Here is a 19,837-nt window from a genome sequence, read left to right on the forward strand (position 1 = left end):
GGGAAAGAAAGCAAAGCAGTTGGTGAGGCATTGCAATTCAGGTGCTTGGACAAGGGCATCCTCTTCAGCTTTGAACAATGTTTTACATTGAGCTCTTTTAGAGACGTGCACAGGAGTAACTCTCTATACAGGCTGCTTAACTTTGGTGGCCTATCTCTAGACAGTCATATAAACAAAGCTGTACCAGAGAAGACAAAGGTTCCAAATAAATGCTTCCTGAAATTGTTAGATTTTTAGAACAGGTTAACCTTACATTAGGAGAGCAATGCTAGTTTCAGGTACAATCAAATACAAGGAGCTCTTTGATATGCAGGTCCCTACAATCTTTTCTTATTTTTAGTAGATACCCCATTCTTGAAACCCTTAATTAAGGGAGAGCAAAGATGGTGTTGGTGTTGGTGTTGGGGTTGGGGTTGGGGTCAGGATTTGGAGAAGCCTTTGGTTCAAATATTAGTGTCACTTTCTCACTCTGTAAATATGCAGATGACAGAACAATTCCTCCCACCTCCTTCAAACATCTCTTCTTACTCGTCACAGCCGAACACACCAAGTACCTCCAGATTTGGAAGGAGAGGCTGCTCTAATTGTAGCAACTCACATATAGAAACACCACCTTCCTCACACTCCACCAGTTTGTAATATGCATTTGTAAACAATTTTTATTCCTTTTCTTGAAGGTCATATAAACTACAGATCACTAAATAATTGGGTAGCTAATGAGATACTCTACAACAACTACATTGGAAAAACAGGCAGCAAAATGCAATAAACAAAACAAAAACTTTCAATTGTTTATCCTTATTCTGAAAGAGTTTTTATATACAAAAAGAAGGAAGAGGAAGCCACAGGTGGTTATTATCTAAGACAAAACCAATTGGTATACCATCACTTAATTCTTTAAGAATAAAGAGAGTGAAACCTTGGCGTTATTTAAGCATATAAGAATGAACAATATCTATAGAAGATCAGAAATTATGCCATGAAAGTTGAGCCTTTGAGGAAATTTCTTTACTATTTCTTGCTATCTTCTAACCATGTTTGAGAGGGGTAAACAAAATAAATTGTGGAAGGATTTGAAATAAACTATTTCTTTCCTTAGATAACTCTTGTTTACTTGATCGTGCATACTACCTCATCAAATAACCCTTCCATGATCCAGAGTTCTCTTAATTCTCTCGCCATGGGGCAATCTTCAGGAAATAATATGCAGCTTAAGAACAGTGTTGGACCTTCTCGTAATTATGACGATCATAACTGAAAATCAATTTCAAAAGCACATTGTTTATGCACAAATGATGACAACATTTAACTATGAAACAACATTGATTCCAAAGTATTACAAAAGACAAGATACCACATACAGCAGATACTGGAGACTAGAGCTGACAAAATAAATGTACTTGTTTGAATGTCCAAGCATTAGTGCTTCTTAAACCAGAGTAGTATATTGACCTTCATTTTGTGATAGTTAATCATCACTCAGATTTAGCAAACATTTGTTTACCTCATGGTATTGAAAAATGGGACATGTTTTGCAAAATAAAGTGCAATTATATGGAAAAACAAGTGCACACTGTAAATGTTGTTAAGACATATCATAATAAATGTATTAGCCAATGAATGAATCTAAAGGCTAGAGCTAACAAATAAATGTACTCGTTTCCCAAAGTTGTTCCATGTTTTCGGGGATAGAGAAGTAGTGAAGGAGATGATGAAACAAAAAGAAAAGATCCAATGTGAGCACGCATTGAGGACTTTGACAAATAAGATAATTGATTATACAAATTATCTACAAAATTAAAATTATTGCTACTGATTCCATTACATGAAAAAAAAAAAAACCTGTTTACCATCAACGTTGGGCTTATTAGTTTAGTTGTAATAGATACTGATTGCTGCATGCCCTACTAAAGGAGAGAAAGTGACAGCGAAGCTCCCCATTTTCTTTTCCGCTTTAGCTGGTGCTTCGTTGCCCGTTGTATTGCTTCAGAAAGAAAACATGCATCTTTACGGTATTTGCTACGTAAGAGGTCCCACAATTCTGGATCTTCAGAATCCGTGGGAAGGGAAAGCAAACTAGTTGGTGAGGCGTCGCAAATTAGGCCCTCGGACAAAAGCGACAACGTCTTCAGCTTCCAACAATTGTCTATTGAGAGTATTGAGAAAGCACATAGAGGCTTGCACACAAGTAACCCTCTATGTATGCTGTTCAACTTTGGTAAATTGTCTAATTTTAATCTCCATAACTGAGGTATAGCAAGGGTGGGTTTGGATGCTTCAAATATCTGCTCTATCTCCGCACAATGTTGTACACGAAGCTGTGTCAATGAAGGACAGAGATGTAGGTGTCTGTAAATTCTTCTCAACTTCGGTAGTTGCCACAGAGTTAGTTCATATAATTTAGGAAGATGAACAAGGATTGGGTTGGGGTTTGGATTGGAAGCATTTAAATCAAGCATTGTCACTTTCTCACTCTGGGAACGTGAACTATACCTCCCACCACCTTCAAATATCTCTTCCAACTCGTCACAGTTGGACACACGGAGTTCCTCCAGATTTGGAAGAAGAGACTGCTCCTGTTCTACCAACTTACATGGAAACACCACCTTCATACATGCTAAATCACTGATTACTAGTTTACGCAGAGAAGTGCACATGAGTGACACAATATATATGCTGCTAAACTTTGGTAAATTCTGCAAATGTAATTCCCTTAACGTGGGAAGACTAAGGGTGGGTTCCGATGGCTCTATCTCTGCACACTCTCCTACAGTAAGGTATTCTAACAAAGTACAGAGATGCAGGTGTCTGTAAATTCTTCTCAACTTCGGTAGCTGCCACAGATTTAACTCCCTTAATTTAGGAAGATCAACAAGGATGGAGTTGTGGTTTGGATTGGAAGCATTTAAATCAAGCATTCTCACTTTCTCACTTTCTAAAGATGAACATGAATAACTATCCCTCCCACCTCCTTCAAATATCTCCTCCAACTCGTTGCACTCAACCACTTCGAGTGTTTCCATCAAAGGAAACAAAGCATGGTCTTGTTGTAGCAACTTCCCTGGAAATAATACCTTTATCTTTGGACACTTCTGGATAACTAACTTTTTAATATGGGAAAAGGCTACAACTGAAAGTGAGTTTGATAACCCTCTAAAATCAGGCATACTGTTCACCCATAAATACTCAAGGCTGTCAAGAGAGGGAACTACTTCTGATGTTAATATGTACTCCAATCCTTCGCACTCTCCTACCAACAAACTCTCTAACTCTTTTGTACCAGCCAATGAGGGCAACAAATTTCCCAGACTTTGATACTCGAATGCATTAATATTAAACACCGCCAACCGTCTAATTGTGCTAGGTAATATTGGCAGCTCCTCTTTGCACTCAACAGAAGCTATCAGCAAAGTCTGGGGATTTACATGAAAATCATAAAAAATACAATAGTCATAAAATGATTTATCTGCATCTTTTCCTTTAAGCTCCAAACGCCTCCAAGATAGCTCATCACACCCCTGCCAAGATTTTATCAATCTATTAAACCTAATTACATCATCAAACATTTCCCATTCGCCAAAACTTAGCACCTTCAGATTTAAGCTCTCAATCCCCTTAGGTGGTTCCATATAATTGTCTTCTATATCCCCGTCAAATCTGTGAAGCTTCAAAATCCTCAGTTTGGTAAGCTTTGCTACTGAAGGTAAATCTTTAAGAGCGCCACACTCTTGAAGTAGAAGTGCTCTTAGATTTTCCAAATTAGAAACACTCTCCGGTAGACTCTCGATTTTGGTGTAAGACAAATCAAGAACGGTGAGGGATCTTATGTGCATAAAGAATGAATCTGGGATTTTACTAAGAGCCTCACATCCTTCAAGTAGAAGCGCTCTTAGATTTTCCAAATTAGAAACACTCTCCGGTAGACTCTCGATATTGGTGTGAGACAAATCAAGAACGGTGAGGGATCTCATGTGCATAAAGAATGATTCTGGAATTTTACTAAGATGATAATTATGACAAAACAACAGAACTGTGAGGTGCGGGGTCACGGGTGTCATGCCACATGGAATATCTTCTATATCATTATGACTCAACGAGACCTTCTTGAGATCCTTGCTCCACTGCTCGTCTTTTGGCACATCCCGAAACATTAGTCCTGATTTTGCCATGAAGCGTGGAGATTCTTTTGTTATCATAATAGCCATGTCTCTTATTAAATCATGCATCTTCACACACTCTTCCTCATCCAAGTCGAAGGTTGACTCCAACAAACACCAGTTTACTAGTTTATTTAAAACACTATATCCTTTGTTTACTTGCTCTTCCATGCTCTCCATCTCATCTAGCAATCCTTCATTAATCCAAAGATCTATCAATGTTGTTCTCTTTATTTTCTTATCTTCGGGATATAGAATGCAGCTTAAGAAGCAGTTCTGGACCAACTTGTCATTTAGTCGGTCATAGGAGTATTGCAATACTCGCAACACATCATCTTCCATATCAACTTGCCCACGAACATCTTTCAGGTCTTTCAAAGCATTTTTCCACTCATGAATATCAACTATGTCCCTCATACAGCAAGCCATTGTAGTAATTGCTAGTGGTAAACCGCCACACTCCTTTGCAACATCTCTAGCTATTTCTTTTGCTTCCATTGTAAGTGTGTCATAGTGCCCAAGGTTGTCAACAAACAAGTCCCAAGCCTCAACTTCATGGAGAATTTCAGCCTTGATGACGAAGTCTTTGCATCCCATTCTCCGACACACTTCTAGTGAGCGAGTGGTTAGAATCGTCTTGCAACTACTTCCTTCAAGGGGGATTCCAACATCATTTTCTGAAAATTGTTTCCACATGTCATCTAAGATGAGTACAGTCAGGCCATTAGCAACTATTTTTTTGTGTAATATAGCCGCTCTCTTCCTTTTATCATCCTCCTCAAGACTCCCCAAGCCAAGTACTTTGGCAATGTCTCCTTGCAATTTGTGCACACTCCAATTTTGTGAGACAGTTACCCAGTAAACACGCCCATAAAGTTTCGAATTCGTCAGCAGTTCATCATGTATCTTCATCAAGAGTGTAGTTTTGCCAACACCCCCCATTCCATACACGCCGATCATGTGGTTTTCCTGGTGTTGTAACCACTCTAGAATTCTTTCATAATTATGTTGAAAATTTGTTCCTGTTGGTTTTTTACCCAGCCACATTTCCAATCTTGTGCTCTCTGGAACAAATAATACAAGTCGATCTCGAAACTTATCACCTTGTTGCATAAGTTCGCCAACTTCTGCAATCAATCTGTCTAAGCGACCAGTAAAGTTGGAGTTGGAAGAAGATCCTTGATCTTGACCATCCTTTAGTATGCTTTGAACCTCGTCTATTTTCGCTTGCACAGTTGTCAGCCAGTGATCGACCTCTCTTCTTCGCTTGTTTCCAGGCTGAATCTCTGCATGCTCAACCTCTGTACAAACATCAGACTCTCTAGCTATTAGAGTGCTGATTTTGTCCCTCAGGGTTCTGGTCTTTTGATCCACAGAAGAGTTGCTGGATAGGCAATCTCGTATCCAATTCATCTGGGCCAAAATAGATTTAAGAGTGTTAAACTACAAAAGGATAAGAACAAAGGAACAGAGTGGTTTTCTTATTTCTTTTTCTTTTTTGCAAAATAAGAGAACTACATGATATATGACGTGTCTTTTGGGTTTTTCACAAAAAGTTGTATGCTTGTGTACACTGCATGCACTCTGTTTAATTCCAATATCATACATGCATGAACTGGAACAATGTAAGTGAGGTTATGGCATTACTTTTCCTAGTCTCATGAACTCACTTTTGTGTCTTTTGTTTACTTGGGAAACAGTATTGAGAAATAGATGTAGGAATTATGTCAATACCCTAGAAATTCTTTATTAATTTTCCTATTGACAAAAACTTTGACTTACTAAATTTATCAGGAACTGAGCAAATAATTAGAAAAATGATAGAATAAGCCATTCAATATTTCATCTACAACAGAATGTTGGATACTGTCAACTGAAAATTATGTTTATGTTATGGACAAAAGCATTAATAATAAACCTGGGAATAATTACAATGAGAGAACAAATGAGATGTTCATCAATCATCATACCTTATAAGTAATGTCTCAGACAGGCTATTGCAGTCCAAGCAAGAGCTAAATAAAAGTAACAGACTTGTGGCTCAGTGACAGTTATCCGCAACAAGCAGTAGAAAACAAAGAGTTGTTCGAGGAAGATCCTGGCAAAAAGCAAAATTCACGGCATGAGAATAGTAGATAAACCAAGGAGAATTTGGTAGTTTGATTATGATGCAACTGGGAAAAAAAAGAAAAATGTTCCCAGTACTCCTTGTAATTACTAGTAATAGACTAATAGTTGCTCATGTTATAAGGTGCATGAATAATGAGTCATATTGAGCAACGTTGTTATTATCAAAAGATGCTGGTCCAAAAGCCTTTAGCCTTAGACACAAAATTATCTAAGGGTAAGATGAAAATCTCTTGGTCCAATTAGTTCTTATCTCCTGACCACTTTTTACCCTCTTAATAGAATTTGAATCTAATCAAGTATTAAGGAATTTTTGGTAATCTTTAAAAGCTACTAGAGCCTAGAAAGAGCCACACTTCATGGAAGCACTAATCATGCACTACTACTCGAGCCTAGGCAGAGGACATCATGAAACGAACACATTGTATAGGGGTAGTGAAGTCTACATAGTATTCCATGTATTTTTATCTTTTTCACTTGAAATCTTAACACTATTTAAATTTAGAGAGAATCTTCTTGATTTTTCTCAATTTATAAGAAAAAAGATATTCATGTGAGGTTTTGTTTGATTCGTCTCAATTATTCTTCCCGTCCCATAATACTCTTAACACTTATCAAGACATGTAGTTTTAAGATGATAAATTGTTTGATTATCAATTGTTATTTTATTGAAAAGTAGATGTGATAGGAGTTAATAGTTTATAAAAGTAGTATTTATTTTAAGCACAGAAAATGTGGGTTATGGTTAGAGTTATTAGTTAATAAGAGTGGTATTATTTTATTTAGAGGAGATAGTGTGGGCTAATAGTTAAAAGGTAGAATGATTAAAATAATAGTAGGTCATTATCCAAAAAAGAAGTGTAAAGAGTATAATATAAAAAAAGGAAAGTGTAAAGAGTATTATGGGACGGAGGGAGTACTACTTTTATTAATATTGTCATATTGAATATTTATAAGAGTACTCTGGGGGGTCTTCGAAGGGAAGGGGAGGACGAGGGGTATGAAGGGTTGGGTGTTTGGGGGGCTGCGAGGGTGGGGCTGGGCAAGGGTGGGAGGGGAGTTGGTCGGGCCAGGTGTGAGGGGAAAGGAGATTGGGGTTGGCTGTTGGAGGCTGTAGGGGTGTGAGGTGGGGGATAGTGTTGGGAGGTTGGGGTGGGGGCTGGTGGGAGGTGGGGGTTGTTATGGGGGAAAAAAGTAGAGGAGGAAAAAAAACGTATAAATATGGACGAATAATATGGGGGGAATAACTAAAACGACATTTCGTTGAGATGGGCCAAGGAGACAAGGACCAGAATAAGTTACTGATCCAAAATCAAAGTGGCAGACAAAGGAAGTAGGTAGAGTGTAAAGGTCATTTGGACTTTGACATGCACTCATGTACTAAACAAATTTTAATTACGGTAAAAGCTTGCAGCTATTTTAACATTTTATATGTCATATTAAGAGAGAGAATTTAAAATGCACTAACTCCAAGCAGGATCTCGCTTGCCCACGCACCAAGGCGCACGCCCAAGCGAGATCTTGCTTGCCCGTGCATAATTGTAACAAAATCGCCAAAAACCTTATGTGTTGCGCGCACGCCCAAGCAAGAATCCGCTTGCCCGTGCACGGTCCTGCATGACCGTGCAGCTTTTCGCTCGACCGTGCACATTGTTTCCTGATTAATTTCGCGGTTTTAATTATTTCTTTTTTAGTTTATGAAAACGATATTAGGTTTTATTAAACATACTTTTTGAGTACTTTTTATTATTAGAGAATAGACTATTACTTTTAAGAGAGCTTTTGAGAGAAAACTCCATTATTGAACCTTGAATTCTACAAGTTTGATTCATTCAAGTAAAGACTAAGTTTTTCTAATCTCTTCTTTTCTTTTACTATTATTATGTCTTTCAATTTATTTATTATTTGCTTTGTTATTTCAATTATGAGTGAGTAGATTTATAATCTAGGGTACCCTAGCAATGATTAATACATGAATTCCTTCATTAATCCCAAGTTGATGTGATTAATTGTTCTTGCTTGATTGAATTGTTCTTATTTTCATTATCATACTATGGATAGATGATTTTGAGTTGATTCCTTATGTCTTGTTTTCAATGGGAATTGAATCTAGATGGATTTGTTGATTCAATCAAGAGTAATGAATACCTCTATGGGAATAAGTAGATAGGATTACTAGGAATCTAATTGTGATGCTATGTTATTATCTCTTTCTTGCATGATTCCATGGGACTAGGTTTGATTGCTTGTTTAGAGTAGCCACTGGTATTCAGGAGAGATCTTTGGTAGTTATAAAGTGCATTACTCCTTTTGAATCATTGATTATGTTTCTTGGGATAGAAATTATTCATGTATTATTCGTGCTAGTAGGGATACTTAATGCTAGATGTCTTTATTGATTGATTATACCTTGTGTGTTCTTAGTAGTTGTCGTAGTTTAGCATTATTATTAGTTCAACACCGTTTTCATCATTGTTTGTCACTTGTTTAGTTAAATTGAGTCAAAATTACTAGTGTTTGATACCGTTTGTCCCTGTGAATTCGACCTTGATTTGCCCGGCTACATAGTTAGAAGTTTAGTTAGGAAATTACTTTTGTTAGGTGCGCGACACACCTATCAAATTTTGGCGCCGTTGCCGGTGACTAACGGTATTAGATTAGTTTATCTTTGATTTATTAGCTAAATTTATTTTTGTTCGATCATTGTTACTCTATTTGTTGTTTGATCCCTTTTCTTTCAGTCTTCTTGTTGCATGCGCAATCGTAGCAAGGGTTTACAAGATCTAATTACTCTTGATCGCGAGATCGAAGCTACAACAAGGAGATTAGGAGGTCAAAGAAGAAAACAACAACAAGAATCAACAATGGGAGACGAAGCACCACCAAAGTCTCTAAGGGAATATGCTATGCCCGATGAGACCACCACCATCATCACCAGACCAACAACAACTGCTACACATTTCGAGCTCAAGCCACAGTTCATCCAGTTCATCTCACAGGACTCATATGCGCGAACACCCAAAGAGAGCCCTACTGATCATTTGGCTAACTTCTTAGAAAAGTGCAATACTTTGAAATTAACAAATGTTTTTGATGATTTGATTCGATATTGTGCTTTTCCTTTTTCTCTCAGGGACGAAGCAAAAGGAATGGTTTAAAGAAAAGAATGAGGAAGATTGCCACATGGCCAAACTGAAAAAGGCTTTCTTTACAAGTTCTTCCCTCCTATGAGAACTTCCAAGTTCAGAAATGAGATATCTGCTTTTCAACAACATGAATTGGAATCTCTCTATGAATCATGGCAGAAATACAAGGCTTTACAAAGACAGTGTCCACACCATGGCATTCCTGAGTGGCTATTGATCCAGACATTTTACAATGGTCTGAAGCATGAAGTTCGAAGTTCTATTGATGCCGTCTGGCGGTACTTTCATGGCCAAAACTCCAGAAGCTGCAAGATATTGTTGGATGATATGGTTGCCAACAATTACTTGAATGACTATAGTGTATCTCATGGAACCCCTAAAAAGGGAGGTAAGTATGAGGTTGATGCTATTGCTACTTTAACTAACACTGTGCAAGTTTTCGCAGCTAAAGTTGATCAGTTGAGTAGCGGATCAATAGCACCTGTTTGTGGGATTTGTGAAGTGCAAGGTCACTCATTTAATGAGTGTCAATATAATACCATGGGAGCGGTGACTGAGCAAGCTAATTCCCTCCTAAACACAAACACAAGACCACAAAACAACCCATACTCAAACACGTATAACCCAGGTTGGAAGAATCATCCAAACTTCTCTTACAAAAATAACCAACCTCAACCTCCACCCACAAACTACTCCCAACCACCTGGTTTCCAACAAAGGCCACCATTCAACTCCTCCTCCTCATCCTCAACATCCAACCTTGAAACCATCATAGAGAATTTAGCTTCTTCTCAGCAAAGCAAATTGAATATCAAGCGAAGCAGAATGACTTCTTCAGCAACTCCCTTCAACAAATTCATCCATAATAATAAATGATGGAAAATCAGATGACCCAACTTGCTCAACAAATCAGTCATCTTCAAAACCTTCAGGCCAACTTCCGGCAAACCGAACCAATCCAAAGGGTATATCCATGCTATCCATTGAGAAGTGGTAGAGAATTCAAGATCCCAATAGGAAGATGAATGACCAAAGGAAGAGTGCAAAAGAGTCCAAAAAACCGAGTGAAGAAGATCAAGGCGAAAAAGTGTTGGAAGAGGAAGCTAAGGAGACTGAGAAAAAGGAACCTATTGTCATACCTATTGCACCATACAAGCCACTTGTTTCATTCCCTCAAAGATTGGCACAAGCAAAGCTAGGAAGAAATATGGGAAGTTCCTTGATATTTTGAAGAAGTTGCACATTAACATCCCTTTCTTGGATGCTATCTCAGAGATGCCTTCTTATGCTAAGTTTTTGAAAGACATGCTTTCCAACAAGAAAAACATTGAAGAGAATGTCACTGTTTCACTAACAGTTGAGTGTAGTGCTATTTTGTAGAACAAGCTTCTAAAGAAGCTAGGAGATCCAGGTTAAGCTTAGTGATATTGAGATCAAGAATGCCTTATGTGATCTTGGGGCAAGTGTCAGTCTCATGCCCTTGTCAATCTGCAAGAAGCTCAATATGGGTGAACTGAACACACAGCATCTCCTTACAACTAGCAGATAGAACAGTCAAGTTCCCCTTGGCATCCTTGAAGATGTTCCTTTAGAGTCGGAAAATTTTTCATTCCATGTGATTTTGTTGTTATGGAAATGGAAGAAGATGCAAACGTTCCCATTATTCTTGGGAGACCCTTTTTGGCCACTGCTGAAGCCATAATTGATATGAAAAAGGAAAAAATCACCTTTGAAATAGATGATGAGAAGATGGAGTACACACTCACAAACTCCAAGGTTTCTCCACCTATGGGAGAAATTGTTGATATAGTGGATGTTCTCAATGAGGATACCCCGGTTATATCTAGCACTCCTTCTATGTCGATTGAGAGATCACTTGCAAAAATCCAACATTTAGTTGCTGAGATTAAGGCAGAGCAGTGCATTATTAAGAAGAACTTGTCATCTATATTCACAATCTTGGAAAACCTCAATACTTGGATGGAGTCACCAGGCTTTCTGATCCCTTCGCTCTCCCCTCCTTAGTAAGGATTTGTGAGTACCCTGCCCCTTTCTTTGTGTCTACTCTTTACCTTTGTCACATTGCGGACATTGTGACATGCTAGCTTGGGGAAGCGTGAGCGGGCGCGGAGAAGAGAAGGCCAAACACTTCGGCCTAACGGGAATGAGCAACGACGAAATGAAAAGAGAAAGTGCCCCGGGCGCGCCACTCAACTAAAAGAGGGGAGGGGTAGTTTTCTTTGATGGAGATGTCCTGGGATGGATTTACCATATCATCTGTACATATTCATCATTTAGGCATTTTTACTTTCCGTTTTTGCATATAGATTCATCATTAAGTTGCATTTTAGGTTGCATTTAGGATCGATCACTACTAATAGTACACACTAAGCTTGGTTTTATGATCATCTCTATGTGAAGTCTAAACATGATTTGAATAACTCTGAATTATTTGATCTCTCCTTGCTCGTTGTGATTTGAATGGTTTGTGGTAAGATGGTTTGATCCTCCCAAGGGAGACTTGACTATGCTTGTTAGCCAAAAATCTACCTAGTGAGGTTATTTGAGCCGAATGGACTAACATTTTTTTTAGTCTTTCTTTTCATGTGTGATGGTCTTCCTTGATTATTATCCTCTAGAACTTGCATAGATACTCCTTGAGACCGCATTGACTTGTTTGTGCATTGAATATGATTGAGACATCTGTTATTTCTGAGCTACATGACCAAATGCCACCTACATTGATTAATCTCTTTTTGTCACCCCTCTAAGCCTAACTTGTTTTTCTTGATTAACTACATATATAGCCCTTTACCTTGTCCTACCTAAGGGATTGTGAAGCTATGTTGATGAAGTTAAACGTGACATTAGAGATATTTTGTGGTGTTTGATTGTATTGAGTTCACCTCTTCATAGTTGCTTTCTTTGAAACTCCTATCGATTTCCTCTTGTAGATAATTTGTTAAATCCTTTATTGAAAAAAAAAGAGAAAACAAAAGAAAAAAAAAGATTGTGATTTATTTTAGTGCGTAATAAAAGGAAATTTGAGTTTATTGTTGAGGAGTTATGAAGTAGCCAATGAGAAAGAGAAAATGAAGTCAAATTAAAATGTGTGTGTGAGGTTTGATAATTGTTGTCAATGGTGTTTGAAAAAAAAAAGCTTCACTTTCCCCTTTGAGCACCACTTTCCTAGAACTTTCCACACACATACCTTAAGCCTTCATTACAACCTATATAAAGCCCTCATGATTCATTGCATATAACATAGTCCCGAAGCGGTGGAAAGTGAGAAGATGTGCAAGCTTATGGTAGGATATAATCAATGGAATGGAGCCTTGAGCGACTATTTGACCCTTTTACACATGAGTGTTGTGTTGCACGACTAGAGTGAGGGTTATCATGTATGGTCAAGGCAAGCTTGGGGGAGCAAAGTGGTAATATTGGTTGTCAAGTCACCATTATGAGATCTAAGAATTTGATTGAATAGTTTTGTGTTTATTCCCTTCATGGTCTCATTTTCACATTGAAGATTGATTTGAAAACCGTGTTGTGTGTGTGCTTGAAGAGTTTTTTTCTTACTTTTCCCTATGTTTCATGTTGGAATGCTTGAGGACAAACATTAGTTTAGCTTGGGGGAGTTTGAGAAGTCGATTTTTAGTTGCCTATAGGTAGGTATTAAGTCTCATTTTCATGAAGATTTTAGGGCATATTAGGTCTAATTTCATGATTTGGGCATTCTTTTGAACCATTATGTTATTTTGAGATACTTTCGGATCTTTCATGTGATTTTCAGGTTATAGAAGCCGATTGTGACTAAGAGAAGCTAATATGGTTCGTAGATGGTCTAGATGGCGGCTTCCGGATGCGAGAAGATGAATTTGAGTGCTTTTGGAGTTGAATGAATGACGATATCAAAGATTACTCTCTTTGCGGGACCAAGCAGAAGTTTGCTTTCCCATGCACCAAGGGGCACGCCAAGGCAGGATCTCGCTTGCCCACGCACCAAGGCGCACGCCCAAGCGAGATCTCGCTTGCCCGTGCATAATTGTAACAAAATCGCCAAAAATCTTATGTGTTGCGAGCAAGCCCAAGCAAGAATCTGCTTGCCCGTGCACAGTCCTGCATGCCCGTGCAGCTTTTCGCTCGACCGTGCACATTGTTTCCCGATTAATTTCGCGGTTTTTAATTATTTCTATTTTAGTTTATGAAAACGATATTAGGTTTTATTAAACATACTTTTTGAATACTTTTTATTATTAGAGAATAGACTATTACTTTTAAGAGAGCTTTTGAGAGAAAACTCCATTATTGAACCTTGAATTCTAAAAGTTTGATTCATTCAAGTAAAGACTAAGTTTTTCTAATCTCTTCTTTTCTTTTACTATTATTATGTCTTTCAATTTATTTATTATTTGCTTTGTTATTTCAATTATGAGTGAGTAGATTTATAATTAGGGTACCCTAGCAATGATTAATACATGAATTCCTCCATTAATCCCAAGTTGATGTGATTAATTGTTCTTGCTTGATTGAATTGTTCTTATTTTCATTATCATACTATGGATAGATGATTTTGAGTTGATTCCTTATGTCTTGTTTTCAATGGGAATTGAATCTAGATGGATTTGTTGATTCAATCAAGAGTAATGAATACCTCTATGGGAATAAGTAGATAGGATTACTAGGAATCTAATTGTGATGCTATGTTAATGTCTCTTTCTTGCATGATTCCATGGGAATAGGTTTGATTGCTTGTTTAGAGTAGCCATTGATATTCGAGAGAGATTTTTGGTAGTTATAAAGTGCATTAGTCCTTTTGAATCATTGATTATGTTTCTTGGGATGAAAGTTATTCATGTATTATTCGTGCTAGTGGGGATACTTAATTCTAGATGTCTTTATTGATTGATTATACCTTGTGTGTTCTTAGTAGTTGTCGTAATTTAGCATTATTATTAGTTCAACAACGTTTTCATCATTGTTTGTCACTTGTTTAGTTAAATTGAGTCAAGATTACTAGTGTTTGATACTGTTTGTCCCTGTGAATTCGACCTTGATTTGCCCTGCTACATAGTTAGGAGGTTAGTTAGGAAATTACTTTTGTTAGGTGAGCGACACGTCTATCACATATGCGGAAAAGTCACAAATTCTCACTCATTTACAAAGTTACTCCCTCCTGTTTTTCTCAAGAACTTGTTGTGAGATAAGATCTATTAAAATAGCTATTTTATTAAGTAATAGTTAATAAATATATTTTCTATTATTTAAAAAACGTATTATAATACTTTCATTTGTCACTTCAGACCATCCAAATATTTTTCGCCTAAAAAGTCTATTTTTCGGCCATGGCTTTTTTCCCCACCCTTTCTCATTAAGGCTCTCACTAGTAAAATAATTGCTAATTACCGCGGTAGTATTGCTGCGGTTTTACCCATACGCTGCAATATATCACGTAAAAAGAAAAGGAAAAATATAAAATAACCATATTGATGCGGTTTCGGCTAAAAACCGCAGCAATATGATTTGAACGAATTTTTTTGACTATTTGACCAAATATATTGCTGTGATTTTTAGTAAAAACCACGGCAATATATTAAAATAATATTAAAAAAATATTATTTTAATATATTGATGCGGTTCCTTATAGAAATCGCAGCAATATGGTCATTAGGGTTTTTTTAAATACCTACTAACTCACTAAGGGCGCCGTTTTCACTTTCTTCCTCACCCTCTTTGTCTCTCCTTCCTCTCTCTTCACTTTCACCTCTCATCTGGGCGTCGTTTTCACTTTCTTCCTCACCCTCTTTGTCTCTCCTTCATCTCTCTTCACTCTCACCTCTCATCTCTCAAACTCTCATCCTCTATCTCTCAGCCTTCCTCTCACTTCACTTTTAAACTTTGTCGTTCTTCCTGCCTCGGCTCTCGTCCGCCGACGATATTAACCGGCGATATTAACCAACTGATATTAAACGCCGACGATGACTTCCTCGTTGGACGACGATGACTTCCTCGATGGACGACGGCGACTTGCTCGTGTTTTGCTGCGCAGTTATTAACAATGTTGATGATGCCGACGATTTATTATCGGAGTTTCCTTTTTTGTCATAGAAGTCGCGAAGCCAAGACAGTTAAGATGAATGCCATGAAGATGAAGTGGAACGTTTGTTCCTTTTTCTCTTTTACATCTTCAAATTTAGTATTCTACGAATGTAAACCGAGTTTTATTTTATTTTTCTTTTGTAATTATCAGATCTGATTAGGTGGTGTTAGAATTAATTTTTTTTTGATTTTTTAAAATTTATGACTTATATTTCTTTTCACATCTTTGTTTTTTTATACATGTGTGATTTTATATTATCTTTATTGTTTATGTATCAGTAATCGTTTTCTATTACTTCTTGCTTCTATTGTTTTATTTTTGTCTTACATTTTTATATTTCAAATTTAATGGCAAAATGCAAAAAAAAAAAAAAAAAAAAAAAAAAAAAATTGAAAAAGTGCACATATTGCTGCGGGTTTGGCTCAAAATCGCAGCAATATGTGTACTTCTTAACATTAAAAAAATAAATATCGCTGCGGTTTGGTTTAAAAACCGCAGCAATATTTGGAGATATTGTTGCGGTTTAAAACCGCGGCAATATAGTTAATACCTATTGCTGCCCCCTTAATTGCTGCGCCCCCAAAACAGCAGCAATAGGCCACTTTTTGACCGCAACAATAAGCATTTACTTTACTAGTGTCTGTTTGTTTTGGAGGAAAACGATTTTTTCCATTTTCTATTGTTTGGTTAGACAAGAGATTTAAAAGACAAAACTAAGATGGAACAAAGTTTTCCATCCCTTTATCAATATTTTCTTCCAAAATTTGTAGGAAAAACCATTTTCTTCCATTCTCTCATTCCCTACATATCCATTTTTTCTTTTTTAGTTAAATAATTTTCCATCGAATCAAACAAAGGAACACTAACATTCATATGCATTTTCCGCCCGAAAATACTTTTCATGAAAAATAATTTTTCATGAAACTAAACTGACCCTTAAATAGGCTGTCCTGTTTTGACAAACCCCCCCCCCCCCCCCCTCTCATTAAATGAGAAAAAAAACACGGTTGCAAAATAGACTTTTTGGTTGGAAAATGTTAAAATGGTCTAGAGTAACAAAAGAAAGTAGTATAACACATCTTTTTAGACAAACAAGTCTTTATTACGTCCTTCTCAATAAATATTTATTTAAATAGGTCTTGTCTGACAAAAATTTCTTTTATTAATTTACCCACTTTCCTGTCTAGGTTGTCATTTATTAATTTACCTACCTTTTCTCTTTTTGGAATTGCCCTACCAATTTTTATATTATGATATATGCCATAATGTTTCTCCTTCTATGACCCCAAATACCTTTTTTACAATAAATTAATGTTTTTGTTTCTCTTCTACGACCCAGTACGAACCTATTTCTCCTAACAAAAATGATTAAAAGAGACGGTCTAATTTTAATACTTCCTCCGTATTTTTTTAGATGTTACACTTTCTATTTTAGAAAGTTTTAAATTAGATGTTACACTTTTATTTTGGGAAATAACTTCTCTCTATCTCTCACCTATGACATGTTCACATGGGACCCTTTTGTTTTTCATTCTCTCTATCTCTCTCCTCTCCAAAAATTACCTAGGAGTCCGTGATTTAAAAAAGTGTAACATCTAATAAAAAACGAAGGAAGTATAAAAATAGACCTAGTCACTAAATGGATTAAACTAGTGTTACTAGTCACCTAAAGAAATTATCCTAATTACTATTGTGATAATTCTCTTCTAATATCGGGCTTACCATTGTCTAATTTTAATTTAAAAGTAGGCGGTCTCTTACAACACAAACTCTTCTCCTAAAACTTTATGGCAAAAAGAGTAGCTAAACTAATGAAAATCGGAGGAAATGCAACATACATACAGGCAAATATTGTTTCTCCCTTTGTTATATGCTCTCTTAGACTTTAGAGGTGTTTACTGGATGGACTTCACCGGATTTGTTAAAACTTTTAGGGGTTTTTGCTAAACAACGCCCTAGAATTTCCTACTAACGCCCTAAATACAGTATTTTTATACTGTATTTATATACTTTGCTTTCTTTTCTCTCTCCTCCCCTTAACTCACTTCCCTAACCCCTCCTCCACCTTCAAATATTTACTTCCCGCCACACCACCACCACCACCTTCCCCCCCCCCACAGACCACCACCTTCTTCTCTTTGTTTTTTCTCCCTTTTTTTCTGAATTTTTTTTTAAAAGAGGGAGGAAGTCGTGAACCTGTCCACGCCTTTCCCAATCAACTTGAGCATTTGAGCTCCTCTGTCTAATTAATCCTATCTCAATAAGCATTTATAACTAAAGCACGCACCAGATAAGAGCTTGAGCATCTCAAACACAAATTGCAGATCTAATACTCCACAACTTCATCAAAATGATAAATTTATCTATCATCACCTATAACCAAGATCCTCAGCCTCCCTTTTTTCAAAAAAAAAAAAATCAGAAAATAAGGTGGCGCCCACCAAGGACGCCCCACCACTGGTGGAGGCGTCCTTGGCAGGCGCCTCACCATGTGGTGGAGCGCCTGCCAAGGACGCCTCCACCGGTGGTGGGGCGTCCTTGGTGGGCGCCCCCTTATTTTTTGAATTTTTTTTTTAAAAAATTAAGGGAGGCGTCCATGGTGGACGTTCCCTTAATTTTTTTTTTAAAAAAATTCACTATAAATTGAAAAAAAACAGAGAGAGGGGGTGATGGTGGAGGTATGCGGTGGTGGTGTGTCGGGTACTAGTGCGGCGGTGGTGGTGCAGTGGTGTTCCGGCGATGGTGGTGCAGTGGTGTTCCGGCGGTGGTTGTGCGGTGGCACCGGTGTATTGTGGTGAATGGAAATAGATGGGAGAGAAAGTGGAGGAAGAAGGGTAAAAGATCTGATAAAAATTAGGGAGTGAGTCCAGGAGGGGAGAGAGAAACAAATACAAGTATATAAATACGGTATAAAAATATCGTATTTAGGGCGTTACTAAGAAATTCTAGGACGTTGTTTAGCAAATGAGAACTTGTATTACCGGCCAAATCGTAGCTTATGATCGAATCGACTGTTTGGTGACAAGTTCCACTAATTTGGGTTGGAGGGAAGCCAAATTTCATGCCGATTTTGAGTCGGGTAAACTTTGGCTTAAACTTTCATATTTAGGTTGATGAAAGCCAATTTTTAAAGAAAAAAAATCGAATTGAGTTTATCTGAAAGATAAGACATGATCATTGTTTTTAAAAATCGAATCAAAAATCCAATTTTTTAGATCATGAAAATCATGATTTATGTCTGATCTAACAAATCATGATTTATGTCTGATCTAACATAATTGAATATTTTGTATGACCGGATCGAAAACCATATTATCATATTCCAATTTTAGGTAACAAGAGTTTTTTTTCCTCTCTGAATTCTAGCCCATTATTGTTTCTTAACAATTTGCTTGAAATAATAAAATTGTCGCTTTTAATGAAATCATATTAACAGTAACGGAATCCCGGGGTGAAAATTATAAGCAATTTGGTATCATCGATATCGATAAACAATAAGCATACAAATAAAACAACTAAAAGGAAGATGTTAAAACATTAGTACTACAACTACATTTTCATTTTACTAAATAAAATTCGGATTAGATCTAAATATCTAATTTACTGATTTTGTGATCCAAATCCGATCCAAATTTAACAACAAAAATCCAAATCGATATCCAATCCAAATAAAATACGCAAATTAAAAAAAAAAAAATTAGAATATAATTAGAAAAAGTAAGATGATATAGCAACTTACAAAACTGGAAATGTGAAACTCAAGCTCGTCCAGTATGAAATGATTGGATAGAAGTAGAGTGCCTGAAATTAGTTCAATAAGCAGGTAGTAAATATGTTAAACTATGTTTTTCCTTTACAATGAAAAAAAGAAGGGGATTTCCTATGGAACAAATAATAAATAAACAACACAAAAAACCAGTTGATTCCAAGATGCGTTGGTTTCTCTCATACCTCATTGTGATAGTAGTAAACAGGTGAAACCAAGACCTGGGTGAATTTCCACAGTAAACAGAGGCACAGACAGGTATAAAAATACTATGAAGAAAGAAGATAAGGAAATTCCCACGAAAGTTTGAGGAAATTGGTTTTCAGTTTCTTACTGTCTTTTACTTCTAAGCTTTTGTCGAGTATCGTTCTTGTCCGTCAAACTGTATGCGAAATTATAGGTGTGGTCGTGTACGACACTGTGTCAGTTTGTTCGCTCGTTTTCAAATGGTCATATTTCACTCGTTTTTCATTAGAATCGAGCTTTTGACCAGGCGTTGAAAAACTATCGAGCCAAATTTTCATCTACAACTTGAATCTTT

At 36.9% G+C, this 19,837-nt stretch overlaps 1 protein-coding gene and 1 non-coding gene across 4 annotated transcripts in view; both read right to left on the minus strand.

Moving 5' to 3' along the window:
- Positions 1-1,131: 1,131 nt before the first annotated feature.
- LOC104891637 (disease resistance protein SUMM2) overlaps positions 1,132-19,837 on the minus strand; it is a 69,068-nt gene continuing 50,362 nt past the window's right edge. The window contains exons 1-5 of one of the 3 annotated variants that reach the window (XM_048642741.2): positions 19,482-19,640; positions 19,270-19,331; positions 6,128-6,255; positions 1,851-5,570; positions 1,132-1,254 (exon numbers count right to left, since the gene is read on the minus strand). In XM_048642741.2, coding sequence (XP_048498698.1) covers positions 1,908-5,570 — 3,663 coding nt within the window. In that variant the 5' untranslated portion in view covers positions 6,128-6,255; positions 19,270-19,331; positions 19,482-19,640 and the 3' untranslated portion in view covers positions 1,132-1,254; positions 1,851-1,907. Of the gene's footprint in view, positions 1,255-1,850; positions 5,571-6,127; positions 6,256-19,269; positions 19,642-19,837 lie in introns of those variants that run through there. The other 2 variants (XM_048642742.2, XM_048642740.2) reach the window with 2 other exon arrangements.
- LOC125497254 (small nucleolar RNA R71) lies at positions 9,524-9,630 on the minus strand. Its single transcript, XR_007273883.1, has one exon. It is a non-coding gene; the product is annotated as a small nucleolar RNA R71 (small nucleolar RNA).

This window comes from Beta vulgaris, chromosome 4 (assembly GCF_026745355.1).
Source record: "Beta vulgaris subsp. vulgaris cultivar EL10 chromosome 4, EL10.2, whole genome shotgun sequence".
Lineage (NCBI taxonomy): Eukaryota > Viridiplantae > Streptophyta > Magnoliopsida > Caryophyllales > Amaranthaceae > Beta > Beta vulgaris.